We start from the raw sequence: 19,041 nt of genomic DNA on the forward strand, positions 1-19,041 counted from the left end.
CAGTGAGATTCAACACTGATTCAGCTCCTCAATCACCAAACAAACTAATTAAAAGGCATTCTGGGAACTCCAGAATGACGATATTGATTAAAAAAAATAAAAGAAGCAACCCAACACTAACATCGGTTTGACCCCTGGTCTGCACTATTATCAGCAATGTGTATGCAACTGAAGCCGCTGGTAGATTACAAAAACGATTCATTAAACTAGGTAGTTGTTATCTTAGTATGTTTTTATTCTCTATTAATTAAATTATATTAATTGAAAAAGGCAAGAGAGAACCAGGTTGTTATTATTTTTTTATTGTTTTGGTTTAATATAATATAACAGGCTACTGTTCTTATTGAAGTAGGCTACAATATATATATTTTTAAAGTTGTTTTTATTCTTTGTTGAAATTGAAGTTCAGCTTTCATATTCTAGCGTTCCAGGGTAAATAACAGGAAGGCGGACGACCGCAGCAAGATCTCATTCAGGTTTTAATGAGAAGCTCAGCACACCACAACACAGCCCACAGCAGCGTGCAAGCTGCCCCTTTATACCCCCAACCCCCGTGAAAACATGTAACATTTAGACATAACAAGACACGTTACTGGACAAGATTCACAAGCACACTGGGACCATACTCGATCACACCCCCCCCCCCCCCCCCCCCCCACCTCACAGGTGCACTCGTTCACATGCACAAGCACTCAGCACTTTGACAATACACGGAACAGCGACACAAAACCATATAACACATAACACAAATAGTCCAGATCGCTGCAATATTTTGTTGTGTACTACTCATTTCATCAAATCAAGTAGTGTAAGAAGTTGCCTGTATCATTCATAACGTTTTTCAAAACAAGTAAACTTATTTGTGAATTAAAAATAACAATAGAGTTGCAGCCAGTGTCGTCTTACTTAAAGGCACTCAAACTGAAATCATAAAGTAATTTAAAGTAGGCTACAAACATGGCAGCGGACTGTCTCTCTTTAGCGCGCATGCAAGAACTTGCGGACTTGATACAACTGTGTTGAGAATTTAAAAATAAAGCATTTTATGAGATTTTTAACTAGAGGTACTGGGAATATGACTCTGCACGCCCAAAGGTTCCGGAGCTGAGCCCCGGCACAAATTAAGCACTGGTCCCCAGGACCGGCGTTGACAACAATAGGTTACGGATGTAAACCCGGGTTCCCTGAAAGAGAATATGACTGCCAAAACAATGATTTTGGGATATGCCTGCTTGTCAAGTATTTACTGAGCATCTTATATCAAGGCTGCCGATAGGCCCCTCCGTAGAGTGATGTCCTCAGTCCCACCCCCCGAGGTAATAAATAGTCACTGCACGGAGACTTCGGTCTCTTTTGCATTGAACCCGCGAATGCGAGTGATGTGACCTTGCAAGATTGGCAGTCATCTTCTCTTTCAGGGAACCGGGGGGTTACATCCGTTACCTATCGTTCCCTTTCAATTTGAAGATAACCGCCAAAACAATACTTTTGGAAAGTATACCAAAGCCGTCGCGAGGGAGAATGTGCGGACAGCATATAAGGGACATCTCGCTACCGCCATCTAGTGTTAGTGGTGTGAGCATGCAACCTCAAGGACCCTAGTGCCTATTGAAGGCATAGAGTGATCTACGACATTAAGTTGGTAGAACCTAGTAAATGTAGGCGGGGTAGTCCAGCTAGCCGCAGTACAAATTTTGGTCAATGAGGCACCTCTAAAAAGGGCCCATGACGTAGCCACACCTCTGGTTGAGTGCGCGGCCACCCTCTCAGGTGGGGGTAGGCTGGCATTAGTATATGCAGTCGAAACTGTGTCCACAATCCAATAGGACAGTTGCTGCTTAGAGAGGGCTTGAACTCGGGTCTGTTCACCATGGCAAACGAAGAGCTGGTCAGACTGACGCAGCCCTCTCATTCTATCCACATAACCTCTCAATTCCCGAACCGGGCAGAGGGAATTCAATCTCCTATCCGTCTCCTCCACAAAGGGAGGGGGATGGAAAGCCACTAGTTCAACTGACAGATTCAAGTGAAAAGCTGTAATCACCTTAGGGAGGAAAGCAGGGTTTGTGCGCAACGATACCGTTTCCATTGTCCCAAATATGTATACAGGAACTGTGCACGGACAGTGCCTGTAGCTCACTGACCCGCTTAGCGGAGGTGATAGCTAATAGAAAGGCTGTCTTCATAGAGAGATACTTCAGCTCTATGGAAAGTGTAGGCTCAAAGGGGGCCTTAGTGAGAGCCTCCAGTCCTTTATAGGAGGACATAAGCGCCGAGCACCACTCCCGGGAGATGTACAGCCCAGAGGGACAGGAAGTGCCTCTGTGCCCAGATCAGCAGCCGAAAGGCTATGCGGCGTAACCCCGGGGACGGAAGCACTCCCTGGTGGTTCATGTATGCAACCAATGACACGTTGTCCGTGCGCACAAGGAGATGTTTGTTGCGGAGCACAGGGAGGAAATGTTTCAGCGCGAGGTGAAAAGCTCTCAGCTCTAGCGCATTTATGTGCAGGGATGTCCAGTGGCCTGACCAGGATCTGCGGAGTTGGATGCGTCTGTAGTCACCACTTGAAGGATGTAAGACTCCCATCCTTACGCCTTCACTCAGGTGAGGGGCTTGCCTCCACCAGCGTAGCGCTGTCCAGCACAGATGAGACCCTGTCAGCCGACGGTTTCTGTCGCACTTGGGGTGTAGCTGAAAGGCACTGAGCTACGCTTGAAGCGGGCGCATGTGAAGTAACCCCAGTTGAATGGCTAACGAGGCTGCGGCCATCAGACCCTGTGGACCCTTGTTGAAACAGGGCCAGACAGTTGCAAATGGCAGCTACTCTGTCGTCCGATATTAATTGGCTTTTTGCATCTCTGAGGGTGAGACCCAACCTCAACAGATGCTCTGTCACAATCGCTGTGTGGGCCACTGCTCCTACCTGGGACTGGGAACGAATCAACCAGTCGCCCAGGTAATTCATCACCCTGATCCCTTGCATCCGCAAGGGAGCTAGGATGGCATCCATGCACTTTGAAAATGTGGGGGGGGGCTAAGGGGAGGCCGAATGGCAGCATGGAAAACTCAAAGACACTCCCCTGAAAGGCGAAGCGGAGATATTTCCTGTGCGTTGGATGGATGGGAACGTGAAAATACGCGTCCTTTTGGTCCACTGTGATAAAACATTTGCCTGGCCAGACAGCCTGGCGAGTACGGCGGACGCCAGCATCTTGTTCTCTCCCGTACGAGAGTACAGGGGGGGAGCATTGAGGCTACCTGCCGAGACGCCTTGCATTCTCGGTGAGAGCGCTGCAGCAATTCCTCAACTGCTGGTCCACAGGAATGGTCAGGGGAGGTAGGAGCTGCTTCTGAAGGAAGGAGCCCCCTTCCCATGAGGCCGTGATCTAAATTGTATCATGGTCCTCCTCAGCAATGCTGACATCCGGTTCTGTAACATCCGGGGTGACCACCGATGCAGGTGGGGTCAGCTCCGGGGCCGGTGTTATCGGCTGAGCTGGGTCCAAGGCAAGGGCTTGAACTAGCTGCCTGGCCAGGGGCTCCCAACACCGCGTACGGCTCAGCCATGCTAGCAGGGGATGTTGTGCAGGACGTGCAAGAGTGAAATTTAGCCATGCTCGATGTCCGCACAGCCCCAAGGGCGTTGTTTAAACACCGAAGGGTGTAGACCTGTGTATGGATGCACTCAGGCACTAAGGGTACAGAAGCTCAGAGGACACTGAGTGAGGTAGAATACAGTACTGGTGCACCGAAGAATTGGGGCACAGAGTGCAGGTGTTATTGACATGCTGTGGCGCTAAGCACTGAGGCATGAAGCGTCTAAGCACCGAGAGCACCGAAGCAACTAGCCTTAACCGCGTGAAGTCAACACAACCTGGGGTAGTGCATAGCATACACCGGGGTGGATACATAGGCTTGAGTGGCTGCGGTAGGCAATCAAGAGAGCAGTACAGGGGAGCGCATGGTGCAGCACGGCGTTAACATGGTTCTGGACAGCGTGCAGTCACACAACGGGGCAGCGCATACCATATGTTGGAGTGGAGCACAGGCTCAAGGACAGGAAGAAAAGTGTACTGCTTTTTTTATAATTTTAACTGCAAAGGAGTACTAAGAAAAAATAGAGGTTTACACACACAGCAATTCAGCTATGAGAGAAACCCATTCACCACGCCAGGCGTGTGACCAAGCACGCCAAGTAGGTGGGCTGAAACAAGCCGGCTGATTCAACTCAACAGCAGGACGCAGCAGAGCTGGGTGCCAGTGGAGGAATCACGCTGCTACTACTTTTTTTGTTTTAAAACTGCAAGGCAGTAAGGAAAAAACACATACACGCGCACAACAGTAAAGTTGTGAGGGTAAAATAGCAGTCACCATGGCAACACGTGTAACTGCTTTTTTTTTTTTACCAGGTAAATAGAACAGTCACCACGGCAACGTGGGTGAACTGAATTTCTAAGTGCACCGAGAGGGCTGGCCGAGACAATCCAGTGGAGTCAACTCAACAGCGGGGCCCGGTCTCTTTTTCTTTCTTTTTTTATTTTTTAATTGCAATAGCAGAGGAGAAAACACAAAACAGCAAGCGCTGTAAGGTTAGAAAAGCAAACTACAATCGGAAAGCGCATAGGCTGTTGAAAAGAAAAAGATTAAAACACAGCACAGTTGTGTTTATAGCTCAGTTCACAGAAGCAGAGTTTCTGATTCCAGGGAAGCGGCAAGCCGGCTTCCAGCAAACAATTGCAGGGGAACTCCAGAAAACTCAAGAGAGCTGTTTTACACAGCAACTGGACATGGGTGTCTAGCCTGGACTGCGTGCAGTCACACAACCGGGGCAGCGCGTAGTCTACAGCGGAGTGGAGCACTGTCTACAGGCAGAATGCATCAAGGCACCAGGGTACTGGCAAGGGTGCCTAGTCTGGATCGCGTGCAATCACATGACCGGGGCAGCGCATAGTTTGCAACGGCGTGGGACACTGCCTAAAGGCAGGGGACATCGAGGGCACCCATGCAGTGTATGTTTAAGCACTGAGGGATAGGCACAGAGGCTCTGAGGCGTTGGGTGCATCGTGGGCACTCAAGGCCTCGAGGATGCCGAAGCAACGAGCTAATGGAGCAATATGGGGCACTGAGGACACCGATGCAGGGGAGCACTTGAGGACTGAGGCTGTAGAGAGAGAGAGAAGCTCTTTTTTTAAAAGATAATTATTATTATTAATATTGGACCTACACGCCGCTTTTATGGGTGAGTGGTTTGAATGTGCGTAGGGTCTGTTCAACAGTAGGACCAGGCTTAATGGAGGAAGCACACGGTTGTTGTTGGTTTTTTTTTTTTTAACTGCAAGGCAGTAGCACACACAGACTCTCAACAGCAAGCTGGAGTGTAAAGGTCTTTTTTTACTGTAAGCAATCATGAAAAAAACAATAGTAACAAACAACCTGTAGGGGCACTAGGCTGCACACAGCGAGTAGGCGTGCCGAGGTCGAGTCAACAGCAGCGCACAGCAAAGCTGGGTCTCGCTGGAGGATCACGTTCTCCTTTCTCTTAATTGTACTTTCAAAACATCTGCAAAAAGCAGAGGAAAAGGTAGAAACACAGGCAGCAAGCTGCAAGGTTAGTGAAAGCAGACTACGATTGGCAGGTGATGTGGGCTGTTGAAAGTTTTTATTTTTTATTTTATTTTAACGAAACGCAGTTGCGAAGCGTTAGCTCAGTCTTCAGCTGCCGAGTTTCTGATCCTGGGGAAGTGGCGAGCCGAATTCCAGCAATAAAATTGCAAGGGAACTGCAGACAAACTCACTAGAGAGAGCTCTTAAGAGTCAATCACACAACTGGAGAAGGTTAGTTTATACTTACCTTGTTTACTCACCTGAAGTGAAAGGCAAAAGAGACTGATGTCTCCGCGCAGTGACTATTTATTACCTCGGGGGGCGGGAACAAGGACGTCACTCCACGGAGGAGCCTGTCGGCAGTTTTGATATAAAATGCTCAGTAAATATCTGACAAGCAGGAATATCCCAAAAGTATTGTTTGGCGGTCATCTTCTAATTGAAAGGGAATGACTGTACTAGAAAACCGGACAGCAAGTTTAAAAACCAGACTGTTGGCATGGCAACCCTACTGCGTCCCCCCAGTCTAACACTGCATATTGGTGCTTGCAACAGTGAATGTACGATTTCTAAATGAAAATCATAAATCTAATTTACTTGAAAACAGAGTCAAATGAGAATATTGATCTCAGGGCTGAGCTTTAATTCTACAGGCTGTGTAAGTTGACATTTTAAGGTAATAAATAAAACAGTAAATAAAACTCATTTTTAGTGGTTGTGGCAAAGTGGAAAAACTGTGTCCAGACACCAAGAATCATTCGATCTCTGTCACAGTGGTGTACGTCCAGATAAACCCCCTGATCATGCCTGCCTGTCTCTCTGTCTCTGTCACACTCTAACATGGTGAACAAAATAACTGCCTTGATTTTGCACTAATCTTCACCAAATGTTTATCATAAACTCCTAGTCCCCAAGAGACATTTGAATGGGTGTACGTGGCAGGGTACATTTATTGAGCTCCAATCACTTATTTAAATCACAACATTGGGAGCATGACCAGCACCACGTCTCCCAAACCAGTACAACCAGCTAAAAACCAGCAAACCACCAGCTCTGACTAGCATACACCACCCCTGGTGAGTAATGTAGTTACCCTCAGTTAAAATGGATTAGCTGTCTCATTGTTTCTTGTTTGCCCTATTCATAAGCTTAAACTTGATGTAATTTTAAAGACTGCCTCTTCGATTAGAATAAATAAAGTTGTGTATACTGCACATGGAACTTTTAAAAACTGTTTTAAAGAATCTATCTATCTATCTATCTATCTATATATCTTTATATCTATCTATCTATCTATCTATCTATCTATCTATCTATCTATCTATCTATATCGATAGATAGATAGATAGATAGATAGATAGATAGATAGATAGATAGATAGATAAACATGTTTAAAACATGTTTTTTTTTTCAAAATTACATTTGAGACATTTTTGAAAAGTGCACAACAGTTTAGATTTTTGGAATGATGTGTTTTGTAAGCTGCAATCACTTCAACATATTCAGCTTTGTAAAAGAGCCATATTGAATGTTAACGAATGGGGATCTCTTTGCTAGCAAATATGGCATTGGGCACTCTAAATGTGACAAACATGGATGAGAGAGCTGCTTAATAGTACTGGACCTTCAGGGATTTCCACAGTGATGGAAATGCAAATGGTACTGAAGCTGATAGGGGACAGAAATGGATTTTAAAACCAGAGGGACTTGTGTCACAGATGTCATAAATAAAATGGGTAGCCCTTCAAGTTTTATCCCAGGCTGAGGTGGCCGTACATCCCAATGTTATTTATCATAATCTCGGGAGAATTGAAGCTTTTTGTCTGTATGTCTGCATGTCACACAGGGGTGCTGGAACTAGGGGTCCTGGGGGGTGCGGCAGCTTGGCACAGCTTCCATCATATACAGGGGTTAGTTTTGTTCAGTAGCTGTCAGCATATCCACTTTAAAATCGGTTCCAGTGCCACTGATGTCACTCTTACATTTTTCATGTAGAGAACCCCTAAAATTCTGACAAAATTTGCCAAGGACATTATTTCATGTAAGGTATTAAGAGTATCAGAATATGGGTATATACCGAGACACACTGTCTATCTGTGTCTCTTTCTACATTATTACATATATAGAGAAAACTCTTACTCAATTATGATGAAACTTCAGCACAAGCTTTTCAATGAATCAAAATCTGGTGTATAAAGGCATCTGCCAATTTGTCTGTCTGTCATAGTAGCACTATTACAAGTGATCTACTTTTTCATGTCGCAGGTGGCTCTACTGTTAGATTTACAGCCATGACAAGCATGGATGTCACTGACAGGGTTTGTAATGGTTCATTTTACTGTCAGGCATTATTTGAATTTAATAAACAGGAATTGTATTGTTTACCCCAAAACTTTACCATCTGCGTTTCCGAGTCTAATGGTAAACGCATCCACCGAAATGCACAGCAGTCGCTTGCTGGCAACATGCGTGTTTTTGACTGAGTGGGCAGAGGGGTGCCGTATGTGACATCCGTGTATTTTAAAACCATTCAACTTGATCTATTGTACGTGGGTATGTGTGTTGAAATGCACTACCAAATACATTCCACCTGAAAAATAATAATGCCCTGGCGTTTGAAAGAAAGATGGTTTTTATTTTGGTCCAAAGATACAATTTCCCCTATACCTGCCGTAGATGGTATATTCCTGAGGAATTTATAATCCGTTTAGAATACATCTACTAAATAAAGTTACGGGGACCAGGAGGAAGGAGTGTCTGTTAAGTGTTTGTGGTTAGACACAGGTCTGTGTGAACCGTCACTATTAACGCTGAAGGGGAGTGCTTGAGAAGACCGCTTCATAGCCCTGATGCGTTTTCTTGTTCATTATTAATGTAAGGCTGGGATTCTACACTGTGCGCTACAGCAGTATCTAGAGAAAGTTACCAAGCAGCAGTTGCGCGTCTAATGGATTTGTATGATTTGAATACATCATAAATCTTGGTGTTGATCTCATGCAAGATTTACAGCAGTAACTGTCGAAACAATATGATGCAATTGAATTATTGATGTAAAATTGTGCAACGGTATTTTAATAGCCTGTGCTTTGTGATTGTTTTATTGCATATCGACGTGTCGCAGGAAACACTCAGTTTTAGTGTAACTGCTCTGTTTTTTTCTTATTGATATTGTGCTGTAAACTATTGACACTTTACCATTTCAAAAATGAACGGGACATTTTTTAACCAGTCTATCTGGGCACAAGGAATCTTCACCAACAAAAGCCAGGACCTAGCAGATTCCATAGTGGGGTGCTGCAATGGCAGTACCCCGGTCACCACAAGCGACGGAGGTTCCCTGGTCCTTGTCCCGGACGAGCGGAATCTTTTCATCACGAGAGTGGTGCAGATAGCGGTGCTGTGTGTTCTATCATTAACTGTCATTTTCGGCATTTTCTTCCTGGGCTGCAATCTGATGATCAAGTCGGAAAGCATGATCAACTTTCTAGTTAAGGACAGGAGACCTTCGAAAGATGTGGAGGCTGTCATCATTGGCCTCTACTAGCAGTATGTTGAGCTAGACTCCTGATTGAGTATAAGGACCAGGTCCATATACCGGAATAAATGAAAATATGTAACGTCAGGTGCTCTTTGTCCTGAAGCTGAAGTCAGAAGAAAAAGAACTGTTACTTGAAGAACTGTCATAAATATATGGTCTGGCGATCCGTGTATGTTTTAACTATAAAAATGAATGCCTTCTGTTTAACTTTTAATGTTTAATATGTATTTGGTTTTTTGTTTGTTTCTAAGCCGCCTTCTCTTTCCTCGTGGTGATTATTAACCCTTCATGGGTCTGCTGGAATGTTTACATTTTTTATTATTAATATTATTTTGAAGGTTATGCATGCAGAATTCCGTTTTTGTGCATGGAAATTGCTACCAAAAACTTGAGTACAGTATGTCAAGTACAAAGCATTTTGAAGAGAATGCAATCCAAATGCGAGTCTAACGACTCTTGCACTTTTATAAAGATGTTCAGTGAATGAGACATCTAAATAGTGAAGCATGTTTAGCCATTCCACCGAAATGGATGTTGTGCATTGAATTTCTTACCTAAGATTTACACTTTGTACTAAATGAGAATTTAAATTGAAGAAAGCATGCTCAGTGCCTGTTATATTGTTACTAAAGAATTTGAACAACTGTCTTTTGCACTTTTATGAAAATGAAAATGCGGCATGATTTTTTGTACAAAACCCACTGTTGCGGTTTTTATCAGTAAAGATGTCAACGTTTTCATTGATTTGTCATTATTTATTCAAGAATAAAGTAAGGAAATAGCATATTGAACCTATCAGCACCCACTGTATTACTAGACTTATTACAGAATTCAATATATATATATATATATATATATATATATATATATATATATATATATATATATAAAAATTGTATAGTATTCTTAGAAACATAAAAAAACCAGCACATTCTTTCAACTGTAAATATATACATAATGTTTAGGATATTAAAAACAAACAAACAAAACAAAAACATTACAGCCGTGTTAACACAATAGGCTGCCTTTTTATAATGTAATTGGTTTGTTTATTAGTTTATTTATTTTGACAAATCCCTGGTTTACTTTTCACATTTATTTCAAGAGTAATGCACACTCATAAACATAATAATGTCATAAAAATTCATCTGAATTCACCCCAGAAAACAAAGGTAATAATTTACATGTCATTATAATTTACATTCTAAACATGTCATATTGATTCAATCAAGTTTAATAACATGGGCGTATCTGTGCATTATAGCTTTGAAGCCAGTAAAATTGTTGTACTAATTTAGTAATCCTGGCAACGGGCTAATTTGAATAATGTCTCTTGAAAAATATTATATATTAGCAAAATTAACAAAATAAAATTCATTTTAAGAAGTTGAAAACTATATGCTGACATTTATACCCCCATCACTCCTCTAGACAGGTATTAGGAAATATGGTGGTATTTTATAATTGAATTAAATTGATTATTTAAGTACACCCACTAATAAAACAAAAAATATTTATTGAATATTCAATTGTATTATTATCATTATTATTTATTTGGCAGAAGCCTTTATCCACCACCCCCCCCCCCAAACACACAAAAAAAATACTATATATAATACAGAAACCACGGCAAAAAAACTGTCAAATAAAGAGTTTAGCTTATTACAACCGAATGCAATCTGTAACGTATATAGGAGTATATGAAAAACGTTTGGTGAAGATTGGTGCAAAATCAATACAGTGGTCTTGTTCACTATATAATGTGACAGACAGACAGACATGACCAGCCCATAAGGGTCCCCTTTTTGAATGATTTTTTTTTTAATCCATAACATTTTTTTTTTCCAGGTATTTGAAAAGGTAAAAAAAAGCAAAGTAACACATATTAAATCTGTTTCATCTGATATCTTTAGAAACCTTGTTAATAGAGAACCTGTTGTTCTAAGTGCGGAAAATAATTTGCAGTAAAATAATAATAATAATAATTCGGACAGTACATGCACACGATCCAGCAGATTCAATGTTACATTTTAAAACATTAAGTGGTTCTGCATTTCGAAAAAATCAGAGAAATGTCATTTTACATTTGTAGCAGGTGGATCGTTCATATCTGTGTTTGAATAATAGATCACATTGGTCTGCAGATGGGTTTTGTGGAGCTTGGCAGTCTGCAGGTACCACAGCTGTTTTATTAAAAACTCTGTTACGGCACATTGTCCCTCATTAGGAGACACTGTCAGCTATCTCGAACACCCACTCAGCCTCGGAGATGTGCGTCACAGCAGGGTCGCCGGGGTGGGGAACAAAACTCATGTTAACATAATTTAAAAAGCATATTATTTATATTATTATTATACCCCATTGTTACACCACCCTCCAACTAGGGGGTTTTACCCCCAATTTTCTCCCTAGTTAAGAATGTCCAATTACGTTCCCTCACCTCAGTAATTCCCCACAACAGCTCATAAGAACTGAAGGTCAGCAGGCATCCTGTGATCCCACAACCAAGCCAACTGCCGCTTTACACCCAGGAAATCAAGAGCGGATGTCAGCGAGCTATCGGCCTCTGGAGGACAAAGGTTTTCCATCATGAGTATATGAAAAATAAGAAGTATGTCAGTGACATACATCAGCTGTAAATTAAAAAATAGAGCTATCAGTATGATGACAAAGTTAAATCTTAACAGTGTGTAAAGTACAGTATACAAAACATATTAGGAATAGATGTTTAATCACAATTTTATAAGCCATTCTTTAAATATGTACAAAAATAATACTCAATAACCTAAACTAAATAATGTTAATACCAAGTTTGATGAGAATGGATAAGCGCTTCTCCAGATATATGCAACAATAGCTATGTTAACGATGAATAAGACGAACAAATTTGTAGCGAATCTGCAAAATTGTGCACAAAACTATATGCAAATCTTATCGTACAAAAACAGGTTTCCATTAAACTGGATTCTAGTAAAAAAACAGCTGTACATAATGACTTCACAAGTTTTAAAAAATGGTCATTGCATAAATTTGATGCATTGCCATGTATTTTTTTCTATTCACTCGCTAGACTAGTGTGTAAACTCTAGTGCATAACCAACCTTGCTAAGCATTCTGGTTATATAACATGTAGATGGACTGAAATGGACCAAGAAGGAACTACACATTTTCAAGAATGAACTGAAATTGGACAAATGTTTGTTTATATATATATATATATATATATATATATATATATATATATAGAGAGAGAGAGAGAGAGAGAGAGAGAGAGAGAGAGAGAGAGAGAGAGAGGCGGAAAAGGGCACTGGCCCTTTAAGGAAATCGGGCAGTGTAAGTGCAGAAAAAACTACAGGTACCAGAATGCCCCGCACCACAATTACAAAAAAGGCGGGGCCAGGGAGCATATAAGGAAGTGCACAGAAGAGCCAGGGGTGTTGCCGTGGCTCTGCTATAGGATACTCACTGCTATTGAAGCCTGTAAGAGGATTACCGGTGTTGGAGAGAAGCAGTATTAGAGTGAGTAGTTTGAGCAACACGCGGCCTGAGCGGGACCGATCATTGTGTGTGTTTATAAGTAAAAGTTTGTGTAAGAACTGTGCTGTTTATCATGACGCAGTGGGTGGGTAAAATCACTGCTAGGTTTAATATGTAACGACAGTATACTCCCAGTTTGGAGATAGACAACAAAGAAAGGAGACCATTGTGTAGTATTACCATTTATTTGTTACAACGGACACTTGGGAAAAGGAGACCATTATGTGTTATAATCTTTTATTGTTTACAACCGGACACTTGGGAAGAGGGATTATTTGTATCAACCGATACCGGGCTGTGCTGAGGTGGTTGTCAAAGCGCAACAGAGCCATCCTTCACTGTTCCTGGAGGGGGAGCCCTTTTCCCGACTTACCTGTGCTCCACTGTTCCTGGAGGGGGAGCCAATTCCCCGATTTACCTGTTAACTAACAATTGTAAATAACTTGTAAATAAAAATCAACTCACCGTGTATTTCCTGGTCCAGTCTCGTCTATATCGGGGAAATTACACCAACTAGTGGCAAAAATCAGAGGTACAGTTTACGCTATATATATATATATATATATATATATATATATATATATATATATATATATATAGTAACGAACAATCAGTGAAGTGCAGAGAAAAGGTATCAGGAAGGTGGGAGACTGATGTATAATTAAACACTGATACTTTCATCATTGTAAAGTATTGTATATAACATTGTAAATAGTGAACTCCAATTCTCATGAACACAGTGGGCTGAGAAAGTCAGGTGATCTGATTTGTGCGGGAATTAGGGGATATAAAACAGCGTAGCAATAACAGAAACGGGGGCGGGGGATTCTGTGAAGGCAATTGTCCAGCTGGAACAAGAGACGTGAGAGAGCAGCATTGAAGGTGTTTACCCAGCCTGCCGGACGAGACGTATGGCTATACAGGCCATTGATGAAATAGCAGCGCGGTTGCAGCAGGCAACGACCCAAGCAGAAATGCAGTGAAAGAACTCGACACCTTCTCTTAATTCAACGGACAGTCTTGGTCCTGAATTTTCTCCATATAAAATATATGCATCCTGCCTCTTTTAATTTTTTAATTCGACTCTACGCTTTACTTGTAACTCAACACTTATTACTGGTACAGAAGTGATAAAAACGATTTAAAAGACTAGTGGATAACTTGACACTGTCGTTTCACGTGACTAACCTCTGACTGGAAACAAATTGTTCATTCACTGAACTACCAAGTGCAGCTGGTTACCGTATCAATTCACAATGAGTGAGAAGCAAAGAATTAGCTCTCATTAAAGCTCTAAAGCTCAGGTTATTCAGGATAACAAGCTTGTCAGCAGAACTTTCAAAACACATGTTTTTGCATGCAAAACAATGGACAATGCTTGATTTCTGTGTGAAACTGAAAGTTGTTTATTATTGTTTTTGTTAACCAAGTTAATTCTGTATAATGCACATTTGTTAACTTTTGCTATTTAAGCCGTCAAATTAGACAGCACAAGCCAATACATAAAAGTATAGTCAACAGTTTGTGCACAGTTTGTGGTTGGATTGTTTTCGTAAAAATAACACTGTAGTTATTTTATTAATTCTTATTTCAATTGAACTATACAAGTTGTACGAGTTGCTTTTATAGTACTGTATACTGTAATTGATGCACTCACTGTAGTTCTTTCAACCGTTTTCATAAGGACATTTAACTAAAAATAAACTTGTAAATACTGTAAACGTGTGAGTTCTGTTAATTATATGTATGTTAATGCCATGGCTCACGTGCAGCCGTAGTTAACTCGACACTTTGGATGAGTCAACACTAAATGGCATCCCTGTGGGATGTCGAGTTAACCAAGGTTGACTGTGTATATAGTTCATAAGGCAGGAGCCAGGCCTGCATAAAGGGACTACTAGAATAAGACAAAGAGCTTGTGATTTAGTAATAGAATAGGGGTTTCCTCTTGGGTACTCGGAGAACTGCCTTCGCTGAGGTGAGGCCGAACCTATCGATCTCCAAGTTTGGGAAGCGAGGGACTTTCCCCAAGGGGAAACTATGGAAGGATAGGAGGACAAACCAAAGTCACTCGTCGAGAGAGGTCAGACTTAGCTGACGCTCCGAGGCCGCATGGAGAGCCTTGTGATCTATGCAGGGAGAACAAAAGCGCTGGAAAAGAGAATAAGAAATAAACACATAAAGAGGGCCAGCTTGAAAGATGGGAGCAAGCTTTGCTCTCCGAAGGGGGAGACTGGCACGGGTGCAAATAAATAGATTTAGCAGGAGAATGGAAAATGAAATGTAGTTAAAGTTATTTGGCCGGGGGTCCCCTCTGGCCAGCGGGAACCTTCCTCTCGGAGGGCAAGACGACCCACTTGGCCTCTAAGGTTGGGAAGTGAGCTTCAGTTGCCTCCAAAAGAGGACCCCCAGTTCCCTGCAACTGAGTCACTAATGTAAAGAAGAGAGATAATTGTTAGTTAGAAATGAAAGTTAGTTATTAATTATATATATATATATATATATATATATATATATATATATATATATATATATATATATATATATATATATATATAATTTTAAAACTAATCTAACCGGAAGGAAACCTCTGGTGGTCCTGGCAGAGAGATGGCCCCCACTCCAGGCATGCTAGCAATACTTTGTTGAGCAGAAATAATATCTGGGAGAACGGAGAGAATGTAAGATTCCACTGCAGAGGAAGACCGATGCCCCTTTTTTAAAATTTAGGACCGGTTGTTTTTAAATTTAGCTGCTGATGTTGCTGCACCTATACAGAATGAATGGGGGGGAATTCAATTTGGGAGGAAGACCAGCTTTAGAAATGAGTGAGATGAGTAGAAAAACAGTTTATTGTTATAATATAATGGTTAGAGTTGATGAAGAGAGGATCGGAGGGGTTAGAGGGGTTGTGATGGGAAAGATAGTGGGATAAAGAGGAATAAGGGCAAAGAGAGTTGACTTTGCACAGCTGAATGCATTGTCCCCATCATAGCTGATCTGTTTTAGAAAAGCAAAGAAAAATGAGATGGTGAGTCGGCAATGAGAGAGAGGTCATAGGAATGGAGCAAACTCAGAAGAGCGAAGAAAACCAAAGAATGCAGAAAGACAAAGGGATTCCATGACTAGATCGTCAAAAGGAGAAAAACATCCTTGGTGCAGAATTGAGATGAGGCGAAAGAGAATATCTGAAGTGATAGGGAGATGGCAGGGAGAGGAAGGAGGGAAACCTTTTGCCATTCCCTTAAATAGAAGGTGAACAACAGAGATAGAAGAGATTGAATTCCTGCTAGATAAGTTTTGACAGTTCCCAGGGAGAGATTCAGCTTGTATTTTGCATGAACGAGAAAAGAAAGAATGAAATCCTGGTTGAAGGGAGAAGGGGAGATGTGATGTTGCTTACAGAAGGTTGTGAAAGTGGACCAGCCGGTTAAATAGGAGGAGCGGGTAGAAGGAGCGAGGGCATCGGCCATATAATCTTGAGCTGAAGACAGATGACTGCAAATAGATTAATTTAGTTGGAAACCAGATCGCTGAATGGAGGGATGGGTAGAGGAAAAGATTGAGCTGAAGGAGCCAGACGTCTGAAACGAGCGATCTGTAAATGAGAAAAGCATCAGCAGTGTTATTATTATGACCTGAAAGGTGTTGGGCTTTCAAAATAAAATTATTGATAACTGAAATCCAGACTAGCTGGCGATGAAGTTGCATAATTAGAGGGGAATAAGAATGCCTTTATTAAAAATATGAATAGTAGATTGATTAACGCAAAAGATTAAGATCGAATTTTTGGTTGTTTTTTTGCCAAATGGGCCCATTATGAATGATGAATGCATTTATATGAGGGCATATGGAACGTGAATGAGCATCGCCACATAAACTGCACATATGTAAAAAGTGGCATCATTTAGAACTGCAGAATGAATAATTGAAATTATTGCACAACTGTCTGCGGCCGGAATATTTGATGGGTCTTCCATGAGAATCTTTGCTTGTTGAAAAAGCAGGCAGAGCTGAAGAATGAACAGGCGAAACAGACGCATGATTCCTGAAGAAAGGAGTGTTGTTGAGAGCAGTGGAAGAATAACTTGAGGCTGATGAGGAGGCTGAAGAGGAGGCTGCTTTTGGACACAGAGAGGTAGAATGGGCAGTGGAAGCACAAACTCTGCAAGTGATAGCACGAAGACCACTGAAGAATCTATTAAAGAGATCGTGATCAGGTTGAGACCTGTCAATCAGTGTATTGTCCAGTGCTAACATAGAAGCTGCTTTGGTTGAAAAGGCTTTATGTTACTGATAAAAAATGGTACCGCCATATCTGATCGAGATATCAATAAATAAGAGTCCAGTCTGAGCGTAAATTTAAAAAAAAAACAGAAAAAGCAAGCGCGAATAACGTGATTTAAGAGTGACGGACAAATCTCTACAGTCTAATACCCTGTGATCCAGAAATTCTGAAGTTGCAGTAAATATTGAAACTAAATTAACGTCTATTATATTGCATCTCAGTTGAGGAGAGAGAGAATGAACTACTGAAGCAGAGGAGGTTCCTGGACTAGAGGCGGTCGCTAGAGTGAAGACTGGCAGCTCAAGAGCAGGTGTGGGCGTGGCTGAAGCAGCGGGAGTGGCGAGTGATGAGGATGAAATGGATGCTGGTTCCAAGCGAGTGATTCTGTTATCAAGCACATCGAGGCAACGTAATTCGGAGGAAGGATCAGCTGAAATTGAGAACTGAGGGATTGTGGTAGCTGAATCAGAAGCAAGTGGAGCCTGGACTGCAGGGGCGGAGCGTGAACTGACAGGTTTGGATCTCTGCTGTGCCTTTTGAGGGGGAAAAACAGGCTTGGCTGATATGGAATTGCAGTATCAAATAAATAAAACAGCCTGATCCCTTCCTACTTCAATGGGCAATCCTTTTTTAAACAGAGCTTTCAGGAGTTTGTCGATGGGTCAATAATCCTTGTAAAAAAAGTTGTGCTGGAGAATCATCCTGAGGTCTCATGTGTTTAGAGTGACGAAGAGGAATGGCAGTGGGCACAGCTGGATGAGCAGAGGTTGAAGCAGCAGCATTGTCAGATGGAAGAGAAGTGGGACGGGCAGATTTGTTTGAAAGTTTTTTGGGTTGATTATTTGTTGAAGGAAGACCGCCAGAAGGAGAGGAACATTTTTCATCTGAGTCAAATGAAAACGAAAGCTGCAACGGGTGAGTAGTAATTTTATCCTTATTGAAATAAAGGTTTGTTTAAGGTTGGTTCTGCAAGTCTGCATGGTAACCACAAACTGAAAAGCAAGACGAGAATTATGAATCAGTCAAGAAAATAAGTGCAGCAAGGTTGGATAGTAAATACGACTATATATTTTGTGTAAATATAGCTGATACAGCAGAAGTACATAAATAAATAACATAAATAAAAAAAAAATCTCTGTCTCTGTCTGGTTTGCGACTGCTGCATAATCCAGTTTATATCCCCCTCAATCATATTTTCTTTGATCGAGCTGAATTTGTTTGAATTTCAGAAAGTCAGAAAACAGTGACAGTGGTGTTTTAATCACAATTTTAGTGTTTGGAGCATTTTTCTTTTGTAGTATGTTTTGTAATTCAGTGATGAGCCATTTTCTCATGTGAAGAGTGCAGGGAGAAAGGCGTTCCTTTCAAAAGGGGCGGAACTGACAGTGATGTGGACCAATCACATGACAGACACTATTGACCGGTGGTGTAAGGATGTGAGGGCAATAGTTAAATCTATTTTTCCTCCTATGATGAGGCTTTAACCAATCACAGGCCAAGATTGCCAATGACTGATTAATATATATATTGTATTCAGACCCCTGACCAATTCTCTCATATTACTGAATTACAAACGGTACATTGAAAAATCGTTCTGTTTGATTTTATTTTATTTTAAACACTGAAACTCAAAATCAATTATTGTAAGGTGACATTATATTTAAGAAAAATAAACTGAAATATCTTGTTTGCATAAGTATTCAACCCCTATGCTGTGGAAGCTCCCAGTTTACACCGATGGAAGAAATTGCCCTAACGAGGACACAATTACCTTACCGTTGGCCTCCACCTGTGAACCATTAAAGTTGCTGTCACATTTTCTGGATAAAAACCCCACTGTTGAAGGATCATTGGTCAGGCTGTGAATCTGAAGGAAAATGAAGACCAAAGAGCATTCTACAGAAGTTAGAGATAAAGTAATACAAATGCATAGATTAGGGAAAGGGTACAAAATAATATCCAAGTGTTTGGATATCCCAGTGAGCACAGTTGGATCAATAATCAGGAAGTGGAAGCTGCATCACACCACCCAGGCACTGCCAAGAAAAGGCTGTCCCTCAAAACTCAGTGC

The 19,041-nt window shown here is 41.4% G+C and overlaps 1 protein-coding gene across 1 annotated transcript; it reads left to right on the plus strand.

Moving 5' to 3' along the window:
• Nucleotides 1–8,323: 8,323 nt before the first annotated feature.
• Nucleotides 8,324–9,936, plus strand: rprml (reprimo-like). Its single transcript, XM_034055567.3, has one exon. It carries the CDS (start codon nucleotides 8,813–8,815, stop codon nucleotides 9,149–9,151), a length of 339 nt encoding a protein of 112 aa, XP_033911458.1. The 5' UTR covers nucleotides 8,324–8,812; the 3' UTR covers nucleotides 9,152–9,936.
• Nucleotides 9,937–19,041: the final 9,105 nt, after the last annotated feature.

The sequence above is a fragment of the Acipenser ruthenus genome, chromosome 33 (genome assembly GCF_902713425.1).
Source record: "Acipenser ruthenus chromosome 33, fAciRut3.2 maternal haplotype, whole genome shotgun sequence".
In the NCBI taxonomy this organism is placed as follows: domain Eukaryota; kingdom Metazoa; phylum Chordata; class Actinopteri; order Acipenseriformes; family Acipenseridae; genus Acipenser; species Acipenser ruthenus.

Coding starts and splice junctions, on each gene's coding strand:
- rprml (XM_034055567.3), top strand. CDS start 8,813: ATGAACGGGACATTTTTTAACCAGTCTATCTGGGCACAAGGAATCTTC.